We start from the raw sequence: 15,000 nt of genomic DNA on the forward strand, positions 1-15,000 counted from the left end.
CTTCAAATCAAATGTCAGAGAAAGATTGACGTGAAATGAAGCAGTGCATGATGGGAAATGTTGTTATTGTGATTATTTCTGAGGTTTGTTTGTTCCTCAAACATGTATCCTCTCATCCCCAGTCAAGATTCTTCTTCACTGTCTTGCAGAATTCCATACGACACAACCTGTCCTTGAACAAGTGTTTCCTCAAAGTGCCTCGATCCAAAGACGACCCCGGGAAAGTGAGTACTCAGCGTGACCTCTGACCCCGGTGTTCATCCATGTGTCTTCACGTGTTACATTGAACCATGAGGCCCTTTGACTTGTTGTCCCTCAGGAGGAACATCTGTTGTTGTTGATGTTTATGAGGAACACGTCTATTCTTATGTTGAACGACAGAAGCTCCAGGTTTTAAAACCAGAAAAATCACAAGATATTAATATTAATTGATGATAATCAATATCTATGATCCCGATGACAGAACAAATGACTGAAGGTCAAGAAGGTCACGAGACTCTTGACTGGACTGAGACGAAGAACCAGAGTTTCACGTCGTTGTCGTGACGACGAGTCGTTGGTTCATCACAGATCAGTTCAGTCTCGACGAGAATATGATCCACAGTTTCCTTCATTGAAAAATGGATCAGCAGGAGGAAGATCTAAATAATTCACCCAAGTCTCTCCCTCCACGGGCCGGACCTGGACCTGGACCTGACCAGAACCTTAATCACACTCTGGATCGAAGAGGTCGATAGTTCTAGAGGGAGGTGTAGGGGGGTTAGGGGGGGGTCTGAGCGAGAAGTTCTGCTGTTCTTTGAATGACGGATGAAGAAGCTCAATCATGTATGTGCTCATTAATGTGTGTGTGTGTTTGTGTGTTTCTTTGTGTGTTTGTTTGCACGCATCCGTTCATCGTGTTGATAATAATGCCTATAATCATGTTTATAATCATGTGAAGAATCATGTCGATAATCACGTGAAAAATCATGTCGATAATCATGTGAAAAATCATGTCGATAATCACGTGAAAAATCATGTCGATAATCATGTGAAAAATCATGTGAAAAATCATGTCTATAATCATGTTTATAATCATGTGAAGAATCATGTCGATAATCACGTGAAAAATCATGTCGATAATCACGTGAAAAATCATGTCGATAATCATGTGAAAAATCATGTGAAAAATCATGTTGATAATCATGTGAAAAATCATTTTGATAATCATGTGAAAAATCATGTTGATAATCATGTGAAAAATCATGTTGATAATCATGTGAAAAATCATGTCGATAACCATGTGAAAAATCATGTTGATAATCATGTGAAAAATCATGTCGATAATCACGTGAAAAATCATGTCGATAATCATGTGAAAAATCATGTCGATAACCATGTGAAAAATCATGTTGATAATCATGTGAAAAATCATGTCGATAACCATGTGAAAAATCATGTCGATAACCATGTGAACAATCATGTCGATAACCATGTGAAAAATCATGTCGATAACCATGTGAAAAATCATGTTGATAATCATGTCGATGATCATGTTGATAATCATGTGAAAAATCACGTTGATAATCATGTGAACAATCATGTCGATAATCATGTGAAAAATCATGTCGATAACCATGTGAAAAATCATGTTGATAATCATGTGAAAAATCATGTCGATAATCATGTGAACAATCATGTCCATAATCATGTGAACAATCATGTCCATAATCATGCTGATAATCATGTGAACAATCATGTGAAAAATCATGTCAATAACCATGTGAAAAATCATGTCGATAACCATGTGAAAAATCATGTTGATGATCATGTGAACAATCATGTCGATAACAATGTGAAAAATCATGTCGATGATCATGTTGATAATCATGTGAAAAATCATGTTGATAATCATGTGAACAATCATGTTGATAATCATGTGAAAAATCATGTCGATAATCATGTCGATGATCATGTTGATAATCATGTGAAAAATCATGTCGATAACCATGTGAAAAATCATGTTGATAACCATGTGAACAATCATGTCGATAACCATGTGAAAAATCATGTTGATAACCATGTGAAAAATCATGTTGATAATCATGTGAAAAATCATGTTGATAATCATGTGAAAAATCATGTCGATAATCATGTGAACAATCATGTCGATAATCATGTGAACAATCATGTCGATAATCATGTGAAAAATCATGTCTCTGATTATGTGAAAAATCATGTCGATAATCATGTTGATGATCATGTTGATAATCATGTGAAAAATCATGTGAACAATCATGTTGATAATCATGTGAAAAATCATGTGGATAATCATGTCGATGATCATGTCGATAAACATGTGAAAAATCATGTGAACAATCATGTTGATAATCATGTGAAAAATCATGTCGATAATCATGTCGATGATCATGTTGATAATCATGTGAAAAATCATGTCGATAACCATGTGAAAAATCATGTTGATAACCATGTGAACAATCATGTCGTTAACCATGTGAAAAATCATGTTGATAATCATGTGAAAAATCATGTTGATAATCATGTGAAAAATCATGTCGATAATCACGTGAACAATCATGTCGATAATCATGTCTCTGATTATGTGAAAAATCATGTCGATAATCATGTTGATGATCATGTTGATAATCATGTGAAAAATCATGTGAACAATCATGTTGATAATCATGTGAAAAATCATGTCGATAATCATGTCGATAAACATGTGAAAAATCATGTGAACAATCATGTTGATAATCATGTGAAAAAGCATGTCGATAATCATGTCGATGATCATGTTGATAACCATGTGAAAAATCATGTTGATAATCATGTGAAAAATCATGTCGATAATCATGTGAATAATCATGTTGATAACCATGTGAAAAATCATGTTAATAATCATGTCGATGATCATGGTGATAATCATGTGAAAAATCATGTCTACGATCATGTCGATAATCATGTGAAAAATCATGTCGATAATCATGTCAAAAATCATGTTAATAATCATGTCGATGATCATGGTGATAATCATGTGAAAAATCATGTCGATAATCATGTAAAAAGTCATGTGAAAAATGATGTCGATGATCATGGTGATAATCATGTGAAAAATCATGTCTATGATCATGTCGATAATCATGTGAAAAATCATGTCGATAATCATGTTAATAATCATGTCGATAACCATGTGAAAAATCATGTCGATAATCATGTTAATAATCATGTCGATAATCATGTTAATAATCATGTCGATAACCATGTGAAAAATCATGTCGATAACCATGTGAAAAATCATGTCGATAACCATGTGAAAAATCATGTTGATAATCATGTGAAAAATCATGTCGATAATCATGTCGATAATCATGTCGATAATCATGTGAAAAATCATGTCGATAATCATGTGAAAAATCATGTCTCTGATTATGTGAAAAATCATGTCGATGATCATGTTGATAATCATGTGAACAATCATGTTGATAATCATGTGAAAAATCATGTCGATAATCATGTCGATGATCATGTCGATAAACATGTGAAAAATCATGTTGATAACCATGTGAAAAATCATGTCGATAATCATGTGAAAAATCATGTCGATAATCATGTGAAAAATCATGTCGATAACCATGTGAAAAATCATGTCGATAACCATGTGAAAAATCATGTCGATAACCATGTGAAAAATCATGTTGATAATCATGTGAAAAATCATGTTGATAATCATGTGAAAAATCATGTTAATAATCATGTCGATAATCATGTGAAAACTCATGTGAACCTACTTTCACTCCCCAGGGTTCTTACTGGGCCATTGACACCAACCCAAAAGAAGACAGCGCCCCCAGCAGGCCGAAGAAGAGAGCACGCTCTGGAGAACGAGTACGTTTGTGAGTGAGTGAGTGAGTGAGTGAGTGAGAGAGAGAGAGAGATATTCTGTGCTTGTTCCACTTAATTACCCAGAAGCCCCTGGGCCGACGTCAGAGACGTTCACTTCACTTTTTCTTTTTTATAACCAACGTTAATGAATTCTTGTCGTCTCGTCTTATTCCCTTCTTTCCTTCACTGCACGTGAAGTCTTAGGGCAGGAATCATGGCGTTAGTGACGAGGATCAGCTTCTCTAAATGTGAGGCTCAAAGATTTGTCACTGGAACTCAACACACACACACACTTGCACACTTGCTCATTCACACACACACACACACACACACACACACACACACACTTGCACACTTGCACATTCACACACACACACACACACACCTTCTCACATGTACACACACATGCAAACACACACACACACATACAAACACACACAAACCTACACAAATAAACACACACACCTACACAAACACCTACACAAACACACACACCTACACAAACAAACACACCTACACAAACAAACACCTACACAAACAAACACACGCCACACCTACACAAACACAACTAAATAATCAAGCACACACACACCTACACAAACAAACACACACACCTAAACAAACAAACACACACACACACACACATACCTACACAAACACAAAAACACACCTACACACACACACACATACCTACACAAACACACACACCTACACAAACAAACACCTACACAAACAAACACCTACACAAACAACACACGCCACACCTACACAAACAAACACAAACAAACACAACTAAATAAACAAGCACACACACACCTACACAAACAAACACACACACACACACCTAAACAAACAAACACACACACCTACACACACACACACACACACAAACACACACACACACACACACATACCTACACAAACACACACACACACACACACCTACACAAACAAACACACACACACAAAAATCTTGTCTCTTTCTGTCAACGAACGTCTTAAGATGTCGTTGCAAACATTTTCTCGTGAAAGAAACGTCTGAAGAATCTTCATCATCATTTCGTCCTTTAGTTCCTCTTCTCTTCTTCTCTTCTCTTCATCTCCTTCTCCTTCTCTCCCTCTCCCCCTCCCCTCCTCCTTCTCTCCTCCTCTTCCTCTCCTCCTTCTCGTCATCTCCTTCTCTTCCTCTCCTCCTCCTTCTCTCTATTCAAGTGAACACGATCATAAACGGTTGTATTTTATATCAACACACACATTTTATATCAACACACACATTTTATATCAACACACACATCACCTTCAACACACACATTTTATATCAACACACACATCACCTTCAACACACACATCACCTTCAACACACACATCACCTTCAACACACACATTTTATATCAACACACACATCACCTTCAACACACACATTTTATATCAACACACACATTTTATATCAACACACACATCACCTTCAACACACACATTTTATATCAACACACACATTTTATATCAACACACACATCACCTTCAACACACACATTTTATATCAACACACACATCACCTTCAACACACACATTTTATATCAACACACACGTTTTATATCAACACACACATTTTATATCAACACACACATTTTATATCAACACACACGGAGTGAGTCGAGCTTTACATTGTTTAACCCTTGTGTTGTCAATGGGTCAAAGGTCAACAACCCTTAAAATGTATTTTTTCCACACAGAGTTAAAAAATGAAACAGTTTGACAGTAAAATATAAATGTTTAGTGAATTTAAACACAAATGAACAAAAACACGTCTCAGACATGAATAATCAATCAATCAATCAATCAATCAATCAAAAGTATTTGTCAGTTGTGAACCTGAAACTATTGTAGACTTGGATGATCATAGATAAATACATATAAAGATAAAGATAATAAATATAAAGATACAGATAATAAAAAATATATAATATAATTAAATAAAGATGAAGTTAATAAAATAAAGATAATAAAATAAATATAATAAAATAAAGTTAATAAAATAAAGATAAAGTTAATAAAATAAAGATAAAGATAATAAAATAAATATAATATAATTAAATAAAGATAAAGTTAATAAAATAAAGATGACGATAATAAAATAAATATAATATAATTAAATAAAGATAAAGATAATAAAATAAATATAATATAATTAAATAAAGATAAAGTTAATAAAATAAAGATGACGATAATAAAATAAATATAATATAATTAAATAAAGATAAAGTTAATAAAATAAAGATGACGATAATAAAGAAAATATAATATAATTAAATAAAGATAAAGTCAATAAAATAAAGATAATAAAATAAATATAATAAAATAAATATAATAAAATAAAGTTAATAAAATAAAGATAAAGTTAATAAAATAAATATAATATAATTAAATAAAGATAAAGTTAATAAAATAAAGATGACGATAATAAAATAAATATAATATAATTAAATAAAGATAAAGTTAATAAAATAAAGATGACGATAATAAAATAAATATAATATAATTAAATAAAGATAAAGATAATAAAGATAAAGTTAATAAAATAAAGATAATCAAAAATATTCTGCATCTGGTGACATCATCACACCAGGATGAGCAGTAGAAAAAGAGAGGAGCTAAGAGAGAACCTTGAGGAACACCAGTTTATCAAGCGTGACCTTCATGAACTCTGACCTTCATGAACTCTGACAGGCGTCAACACCGTACAGTCTGGAGTCGGAGTCTCTGAGGATGGACTGTGTCATGTCTGGAGGGACGTCTCCTACTGTGGCCGTCCAGCCCGTCACCAACAAGGTTTGTCTTGTCGTCCTGGTTCTTCTTCTTCTGCTTCTTCTTCATCCTGGTTCTTCTTCTGGTTCTTCTTCATCCTGGTTCTTCTTCTTCTGCTTCTTCTTCATCCTGGTTCTTCTTCTGGTTCTTCTTCATCCTGGTTCTTCTTCTTCTGGTTCTTCTTCATCCTGGTTCTTCTTCTGGTTCTTCTTCTTCTGGTTCTTCTTCATCCTGGTTCTTCTTCTTCTGGTTCTTCTTCATCCTGGTTCTTCTTCTGGTTCTTCTTCTTCTGGTTCTTCTTCATCCTGGTTCTTCTTCTGGTTCTTCTTCTTCTGGTTCTTCTTCATCCTGGTTCTTATTCTTCTGGTTCTTCTTCATCCTGGTTCTTATTCTTCTGGTTCTTCTTCATCCTGGTTCTTCTTCTGGTTCTTCTTCTGGTTCTTCTTCCTGTTCTTCTTCATCCTGGTTCTTCTTCTGGTTCTTCTTCATCCTGGTTCTTCTTCTGGTTCTTCTTCATCCTGGTTCTTCTTCTTCTGGTTCTTCTTCATCCTGGTTCTTCTTCTTCTGCTTCTTCTTCTTCTGCTTCTTCTCCATCCTGGTTCTTCTTCTTCTGCTTCTTCTTCATCCTGGTTCTTCTTCTTCTTCTGCTTCTTCTTCATCTTGGTTCTTCTTCATCCTGGTTTTTCTTCATCCTGGGTCTACTTCATCCTGGTTCTTCTTCATCCTGATTCTTCTTCTGATTCTTCTTCATCCTGGTTCTTCTTCATCCTGGATCTTCTTCATCCTGGTTCTTCTGCATCCTGTATCTTCTTCTTCTGGTTCTTCTTCAACCTGGTTCTTCTTCATCCTGGTTCTTCTTCATCCTGGTTCTTCTGCATCCTGTATCTTCTTCATCCTGGATCCTCTTCATCCTGGTTCTTATTATTCTGGTTCTTCTTCATCCTGGTTCTTCTTCTGGTTCTTCTTCTGGTTCTTCTTCCTGTTCTTCTTCATCCTGGTTCTTCTTCTTTTAGTTCTTCTTCATCCTGGTTCTTCTTCTGCTTCTTCTTCTGATTCTTCTTCATCCTGGTTCTTTTTCTTCTGGTTCTTCTTCATCCTGGTTCTTCTTCTTCTTCTGCTTCTTCTTCATCTTGGTTCTTCTTCATCCTGGTTCTTCTTCATCCTGGGTCTACTTCATCCTGGTTCTTCTTCATCCTGATTCTTCTTCTGATTCTTCTTCATCCTGGTTCTTCTTCATCCTGGATCTTCTTCATCCTGGTTCTTCTGCATCCTGTATCTTCTTCTTCTGGTTCTTCTTCAACCTGGTTCTTCTTCATCCTGGTTCTTCTTCATTCTGGTTCTTCTTCATCCTGGATCCTCTTCATCCTGGTTATTCTTCTTCTGGTTCTTTTTCAACCTGGTTCTTCTTCATCTTGGTTGTTCTTCTGGTTGTTCTTCAACTTGGTTCTTCTTCATCCTGGTTCTTCTTCATCCTGGGTCTACTTCATCCTGGTTCTTCTTCATCCTGATTCTTCTTCTGATTCTTCTTCATCCTGGTTCTTCTTCATCCTGGATCTTCTTCATCCTGGTTCTTCTGCATCCTGTATTTTCTTCTTCTGGTTCTTCTTCAACCTAGTTCTTTATTATCCTGGTTCTTCTTCATCCTGGTTCTTCTTCTGGTTCTTCTTCATCCTGGTACTTCTTCTGATTCTTCTTCATCCTGGTTCTTCTTCATCCTGGATCGTCTTCATCCTGGTTCTTCTGCATCCTGGATCTTCTTCTTCTGGTCCTTCTTCTGGTTCTTCTTCATCCTGATTCTTCTTCATCCTGGATCTTCTTCATCCTGATTCTTCTTCTGATTCTTCTTCAACCTGGTTCTTCTTTATCCTGGTTCTTCTTCTGCTTCTTCTTCATCCTGGTTCTTCTTCTTCTGGTTCTTCTTCATCCTGGTTCTTCTTCATCCTGGTTCTTCTTCTGCTTCTTATTCATCCTGGTTCTTCTTCTTCGGGTTCTTCTTCATCCTGCTTCTTCTTCTGCTTCTTCTTCATCCTGGTTCTTCTTCTTCTTTTTCTTCTTCATCCTGGTTCTTCTTCTTCTTCTGCTTCTTCTTCATCCTGGTTCTTCTGCTTCTTCTTCATCCTGGTTCTTCTTCTTCTGCTTCTTCTTCATTCTGGTTCTTCTTCATCCTGGTTCTTCTTCTTCTGGTTCTTCTTCATCCTGGTTCTTCTTCTTCTGGTTCTTCTTCATCCTGGTTCTTCTTCTTTCCTCCAACATCCTCGACGCTCATGGAAACATTCATGAATCCAAAGAAGCTGAATCTGCGACTCGTAGCCAAACAACTGTTATAATGTGTCATGATGTTTCAAGGCGTGTCATAATTTATCATGACGTGTCGTGACGTGTCGTGAGTGTGTTGCTCGAGGGCACAGAGTCAGGTTGAACGAGACGTCAACCTCGTTGTTAATTGAGTCGAAACAAGAATCTTCATTTCAATCATTTTCAAGATCAACCATCGGTGAAACGACTTTGAAAGATTCTGTTGTGAGTCAAACTTCCTCTCGTCTTGTGTTGCATGAATCCTTCGATCAAACGGTTCTTTTGATCCCTGAGGACCCGAACCCCAGACTTTCCTCTCGTCTCACCCGAGGCTACGATCACACTTTCGTCTGCAACATTAAACCTGGAGGCGAATCTGTCAGAGAAGACGAGGACTCTCTGATTATTTGAGTCGCATTGTTTGAGTCGCGTGGTTTGAGTCGAGTGGTTTGAGTCACAACATCAGACTCACAACGTTCGAGTCACAAATGTGTGTGTGCACATAAGAGTGTTTCAACAATACTACACAACTTTCTACTTTTATCACTCTGGCAGGTGAACCACTCACAACCTTCGTCTCCATCTCTGAGCCTTCAGCCTACCCAGCATGCACCACTGCCCCCCCCACAGTATGGACTTCCTGTCCCGGAGTCACATGACAAACACCTTTGTTTCTCTGATCTGGAGGATCTGAGTGTGTCTTTCAGGAGTTTGTACAAGTGTGTGTTCGAGCAGCCGTTCTCACAGCAAGGTGTGTATCTAGTTGTTTGTGTGTTTGTCTTGTTGTTGATGTGTATGTTTGTCTTTTTGTTGTTTGTAAGTAAGTAATATTTATTTATATAGCGCTTTTCGAGACCAGGGTCACAAAGCGCTTAGACAATCAAAACAATACTCAAAAACGACATACTTTAAAGATCAAGATAATACTGAGAACAACACAGGAGTTCGAGAAATTCAAGGAAAAGCCTGAACAAATAGAAACGTCTTAAGGTGTTTCTTAAAGGAGTCAGTAGATCATCAAGAGCAAAGAGAGAGAAGATGGTTCCAAAGCTTAGGAGCAACAGCCTGAAAAGATTTCTCTCCTCTGGTCCTGAGCCGTGTGCGTGGAACCATAAGTAGATTCTGATCCACAGACCTCAGAGCCCGAGCTGGGGTGTAAGGCTGGATCAGATCAGTGATGTAAGGAGGAGCCTGACCATGAATAGATCTGAAAGTAAGAACCAGAATTTTAAAGTTGATCCTGAAAGAAACTGGAAGCCAATGAAGAGTTTTAAGGATCGGAGAAATGTGAGTTCTTCTACTTGAGCGGGTCAGAATTCTCGCTGCAGAGTTCTGAATCAACTGCAGACGAGACGATCCTTCTTGTTAAGACATGAAAACAAACTGTTACAATAGTCCAGACGAGAAGAAACAAACGCATGGATTATAAGCTCCAGATCATGTTCCGACAACATTTTCCTAAGTTTAGAGATTTTTCTCAGTTGAAGGAAACAGTTTCTGGTCAGTTTTCTTCAGTGTCGAACAAGAGACATGTCTTTATCAAATACAACACCCAGGTTTCTCAGGCTCAGTTTGACAGACTGACCTAAGTCACCCAAGTACTGACTCAACCCTGGAACCTTATCATCAGGAGCAATCACCAGAGTTTCAGTTTTGTCCACATTTAGCTGTAAAGTGTTTTCACTCAGCCATTGTTTGATTTCTAGAGAACAATTGACTAAGCAGTTCAGCCTTTGGAGCTCAGTTGGGTCAAAAGAGCAGTAGAGCTGGATGTCATCAGCAAAAATGTGATAAGAAACATCTGGAAATCTCTGAATGATTTTACCGAGGGTAATCAAGTACAGCAAAAACAATAAAGGACCCAGAACACAACCTTGAGGGACTCCACACAACAGATCTGCCGATTCAGACCTCATTTGATTGGCAGATACACTAAAACTGCGCCCAGAAAGGTAAGATGAGAACCATTCTAACACAGACCCAGACAGTCCCACTTCATCCCTTAGTCTTCTCAGCAGGATCTGGTGATCAACTGTGTCAAAGGCTGAGGACAGATCCAAGAGCACCAGAACAGTGAATTTACCAGAGTCAGCCGACATCATGATGTCTCTGGACACTTTCAATAAAGCTGTCTCCGTAGAGTGATGTTTACGGAAGCCAGACTGAAACTTCTCATGGATGTCGCTCTGATCCAGGAACAAAGACAGCTGCTCAGACACCACCTTCTCCAAGATCTTGGACAAGAAAGGGAGCTTAGAAATAGGCCTGAAATTACTGAGGTCAGTTGGGTCTAAGCCTGGTTTTTTGAGCAGAGGCTCCACAATGGCATGTTTAAATGCATTGGGAAAAACCCCTGTGGAAAGGGAGAGGTTCACCATATTGGTAACCCAGGGGCCAATTACATCAAATACTTTGATAAAAAGCCTACAAGGAAGGACGTCATCTGAGCAAGAGGATGGTTTCATCTTGTTCACTAGTGCTGAAATATCACCCAAAGATACAGCAGTGAAGGAGGGCCAAGAGGAGGAGATGGGCTCAGAGACAGTAGGGGTTCCAAACAAAGGGGGTGAGATTTTCTCTTTGATCAATTTAATTTTGTCAATGAAAATTCTCAACAATGCATTGCTGTCAGCTTCACAGAAGACAGGCGTGATTTGAGGAGCAGGAGACACAAGAGAATTAATCGTGTCAAACAAAACTTTGGGGTTTTTCCTATTTGCTGCTACCAGTTTTCTGATGTAATCAGATCTAGCAGTTTCTACCATCTCATTGTAAGAAGTCAACAGATCCCTGAGGTGAAGTCTATGCACCTCAAGTTTAGTGGTCTTCCAGAGACGCTCAGTCTTTCGACAAAGTCTCTTCAGACTCAGGAGATCTTCATTTGTCCAAGGGCACTGTTTTTTCTGAATTTTCAAGTTCGATTTAACAGGTGCCACTTGATCCAGTATTTCAACACAATGATCAGTGTAACAGTGAATCAAACTGTCCACGTCTGTGCAGTCATCAAAGGAAAGAGCGTCAAACATAGCAGAAAAACTGTCCAAGACCTCCTCCACGACCAGAGAGGCGAGGCTTCCCCAGAACAGCGCTCCCTACTTGACAGAGTTCGTTCAGATGAATAAACTCTTCCTCTCTCTGCCAAGTCTCAGAAAGACATAATAAATCCAAATTAACTCTTGTGAAAAGATCATTAAGAATAAAGGATTTATTAGTAATGGAGCGAACATTAAGAAGTCCCACATTCAGCACCGATGACGTCACTGACGACGCCGCGTCACTGACAGGCGCGCAGAGCAGGATCTTTTGAAGCGAACAGCGGTCACGTGGGTACCAGCTGTCACTGACGTTCAACTTGGTAGTAAAAGCCGAATTTAAGAGAGGAAATGAAAAAATCGTACCACCTTTCGTTGAGGTCTGGACAGACGGCAGCGCTGATGTGTCATCATTCTCTTCAGTGAGAGTAATGTCAATAAAACATCGATGACGTTCGATGACGTCAGAGTTGTTCCGAGCGATCGCGACTGCGCGTCTCATCCTGACCTGAACTCCAGACCAACTCGATCGCTTGTGGAAATCGCCCGGTACTCGAGAGATCAAACGATATTCCACAGAGTCCGAGTCGATGAGAAGCGGAGCCGGAAACACGTTCACCGGACGTTGGTAACTGTCGCGAGTGAAGTCCTCCATCGACTCTCTGATGTTGAAAAGAGCATCACGATCATAGATCATAGATGCTTGATACATATCTTAAGTGATATGAGCATAAAATCCGGACAAGTAGTCGTTAAAACGACTGTTTTTGGCAATTATTGCAGGAGCTTACGTTCAAGCAGCCGATCAAAGGCTCACCGGAAGCGGAACAAAACGATTTGTGTCATTGTCTCGTTGTTTGTGTGTTTATCTTGTTGTTTGTGTGTTTGTCTTGTTGTTGATGTGTATGTTTGTCTTGTTGTTGATGTGTATGTTTGTCTCATTGTTGTTTGTGTCACTGTCTTGTTGTTTGTGTGTTTATCTTGTTGTTTGTTCGTCTAGAACGATCAATAACGTCTATAAAGGTCAATAACGTCTATAACAATGAATAACGTCTATAACGATCAATAAAGTCTATAACGATCAATAACGTCTATAACGATCATTAATGTCTATGACGATCATTAAGGTCTATGAGGATCAATAACGTCAATAACGTCTATAACTAACAATAACGTCTCTAACGATCAATAATGTCTCTAACGATCAATAACATCTATAACGATCAATAATGTCTAGAACGATCAATAACTTCTCTAACAATCAATAACGTCTCTAACGATCAATAACATCTATAACAATCAATAATGTCTAGAACGTCTAGAACGATCAATAACGTCTCTAATGATAAATAACAACTCTTACGATCAATAACGTCTATAATGATCAATAACTTCTATACCGATCAATAGTCTATAACGATCAATAACGTCTATAACGAAAAATAACGTCTATAACGATCAATAACGTCTTTAACGATCAATAACTTCTATAACGATCAATAGTCTATAACGATCAATAACGTCTCTAACGATCAATAACGTCTATAACGATCAATAACGTCTTTAACGATCAATAACTTCTATAACGATCAATAGTCTATAACGATCAATAACGTCTCTAACGATCAATAACGTCTAGAACGATCAATAACGTCTTTAACGATCAATAACTTCTATAACGATCAATAGTCTATAACGATCAATAACGTCTCTAACGATCAATAACGTCTAGAACGATCAATAACGTCTTTAACGATCAATAACTTCTATAACGATCAATAGTCTATAACGATCAATAACGTCTCTAACGATCAATAACGTCTAGAACGATCAATAACGTCTATCACGATCACACTCGTCCACAGCTCTGCTCGACTCCTGCTCCTTCCACCAACACCTGACTCACCTGCACCTGCAGCAGTCTAGCCACGCCCCTGGCCACGCCCCTCTCTCTCTGCAGAGTCACACGGGTGAGTGAGAGATTTATTGATACTTTGATATTATTACTATTATTAGTTTATAATACTTTTGATACTTTGATATTATTACTATTATTAGTTTATAATACTATTATTGATACTTTTAATATTACTATTATTAGTTTATAATACTTTTGATACTTTGATATTATTACTATTATTAGTTTATAATACTTTTGATACTTTGATATTATTACTATTATTAGTTTATAATACTTTTGATACTTTGATATTATTACTATTATTAGTTTATAATACTATTATTGATACTTTTAATATTACTATTATTAGTTTATAATACTTTTGATACTTTGATATTATTACTATTATTAGTTTATAATACTTTTGATACTTTGATATTATTACTATTATTAGTTTATAATACTATTATTGATACTTTGATATTATTACTATTATTAGTTTATAATACTTTTGATACTTTGATATTATTACTATTATTAGTTTATAATACTTTTGATACTTTGATATTATTACTATTATTAGTTTACAATACAATTATTGATACTTTTAATATTACCATTATTATTTTATAATACTATTATGGATACTTTGATATTATTACTGTTATTAGTTTATAATACTATTATTGATACTTTTAATATTACTATTATTAGTTTATAATACTATTATGGATACTTTGATATTATATGGATAATTTGATATTATTACTATTATTAGTTTATAATACTATTATTGACACTTTTAATATTACTATTATTAGTTTATAATACTATTATGGATACTTTGATATTATATGGATAATTTGATATTATTAATATTATTAGTTTATAATACTATTATTGATACTTTGATATTATTACTATTATTATTTTATAATACTATTATGGATACTTTGCTATTATTACTATTATTAGTTTATAATACTATTATTGATACTTTGATTATTAATATTATTAGTTTATTATACTATTATGGATACTTTGATATTATTAATATTATTAGTTTATAATACTATTTTTGCTACT

General features: G+C 36.3%; 1 protein-coding gene across 4 annotated transcripts in view; it reads left to right on the forward strand.

Annotated features, from left to right (window-relative positions):
- The window catches only part of LOC148058919 (forkhead box protein J3-like), a 54,090-nt gene that overhangs the window by 35,857 nt on the left and 3,233 nt on the right, over positions 1-15,000 (forward strand). For all 4 annotated transcript variants that reach the window (XM_087781106.1, XM_087781109.1, XM_087781107.1 and 1 more), the window contains 5 exons: positions 150-224; positions 3,802-3,885; positions 6,610-6,711; positions 9,538-9,733; positions 13,880-13,984. In XM_087781106.1, the coding sequence (XP_087637232.1) occupies positions 150-224; positions 3,802-3,885; positions 6,610-6,711; positions 9,538-9,733; positions 13,880-13,984 (562 nt within the window). The remainder of the gene's footprint in view (positions 1-149; positions 225-3,801; positions 3,886-6,609; positions 6,712-9,537; positions 9,734-13,879; positions 13,985-15,000) is intronic.

Source organism: Callionymus lyra, chromosome 19, assembly GCF_982586985.1.
Source record: "Callionymus lyra chromosome 19, fCalLyr1.hap1.1, whole genome shotgun sequence".
Lineage (NCBI taxonomy): Eukaryota > Metazoa > Chordata > Actinopteri > Syngnathiformes > Callionymidae > Callionymus > Callionymus lyra.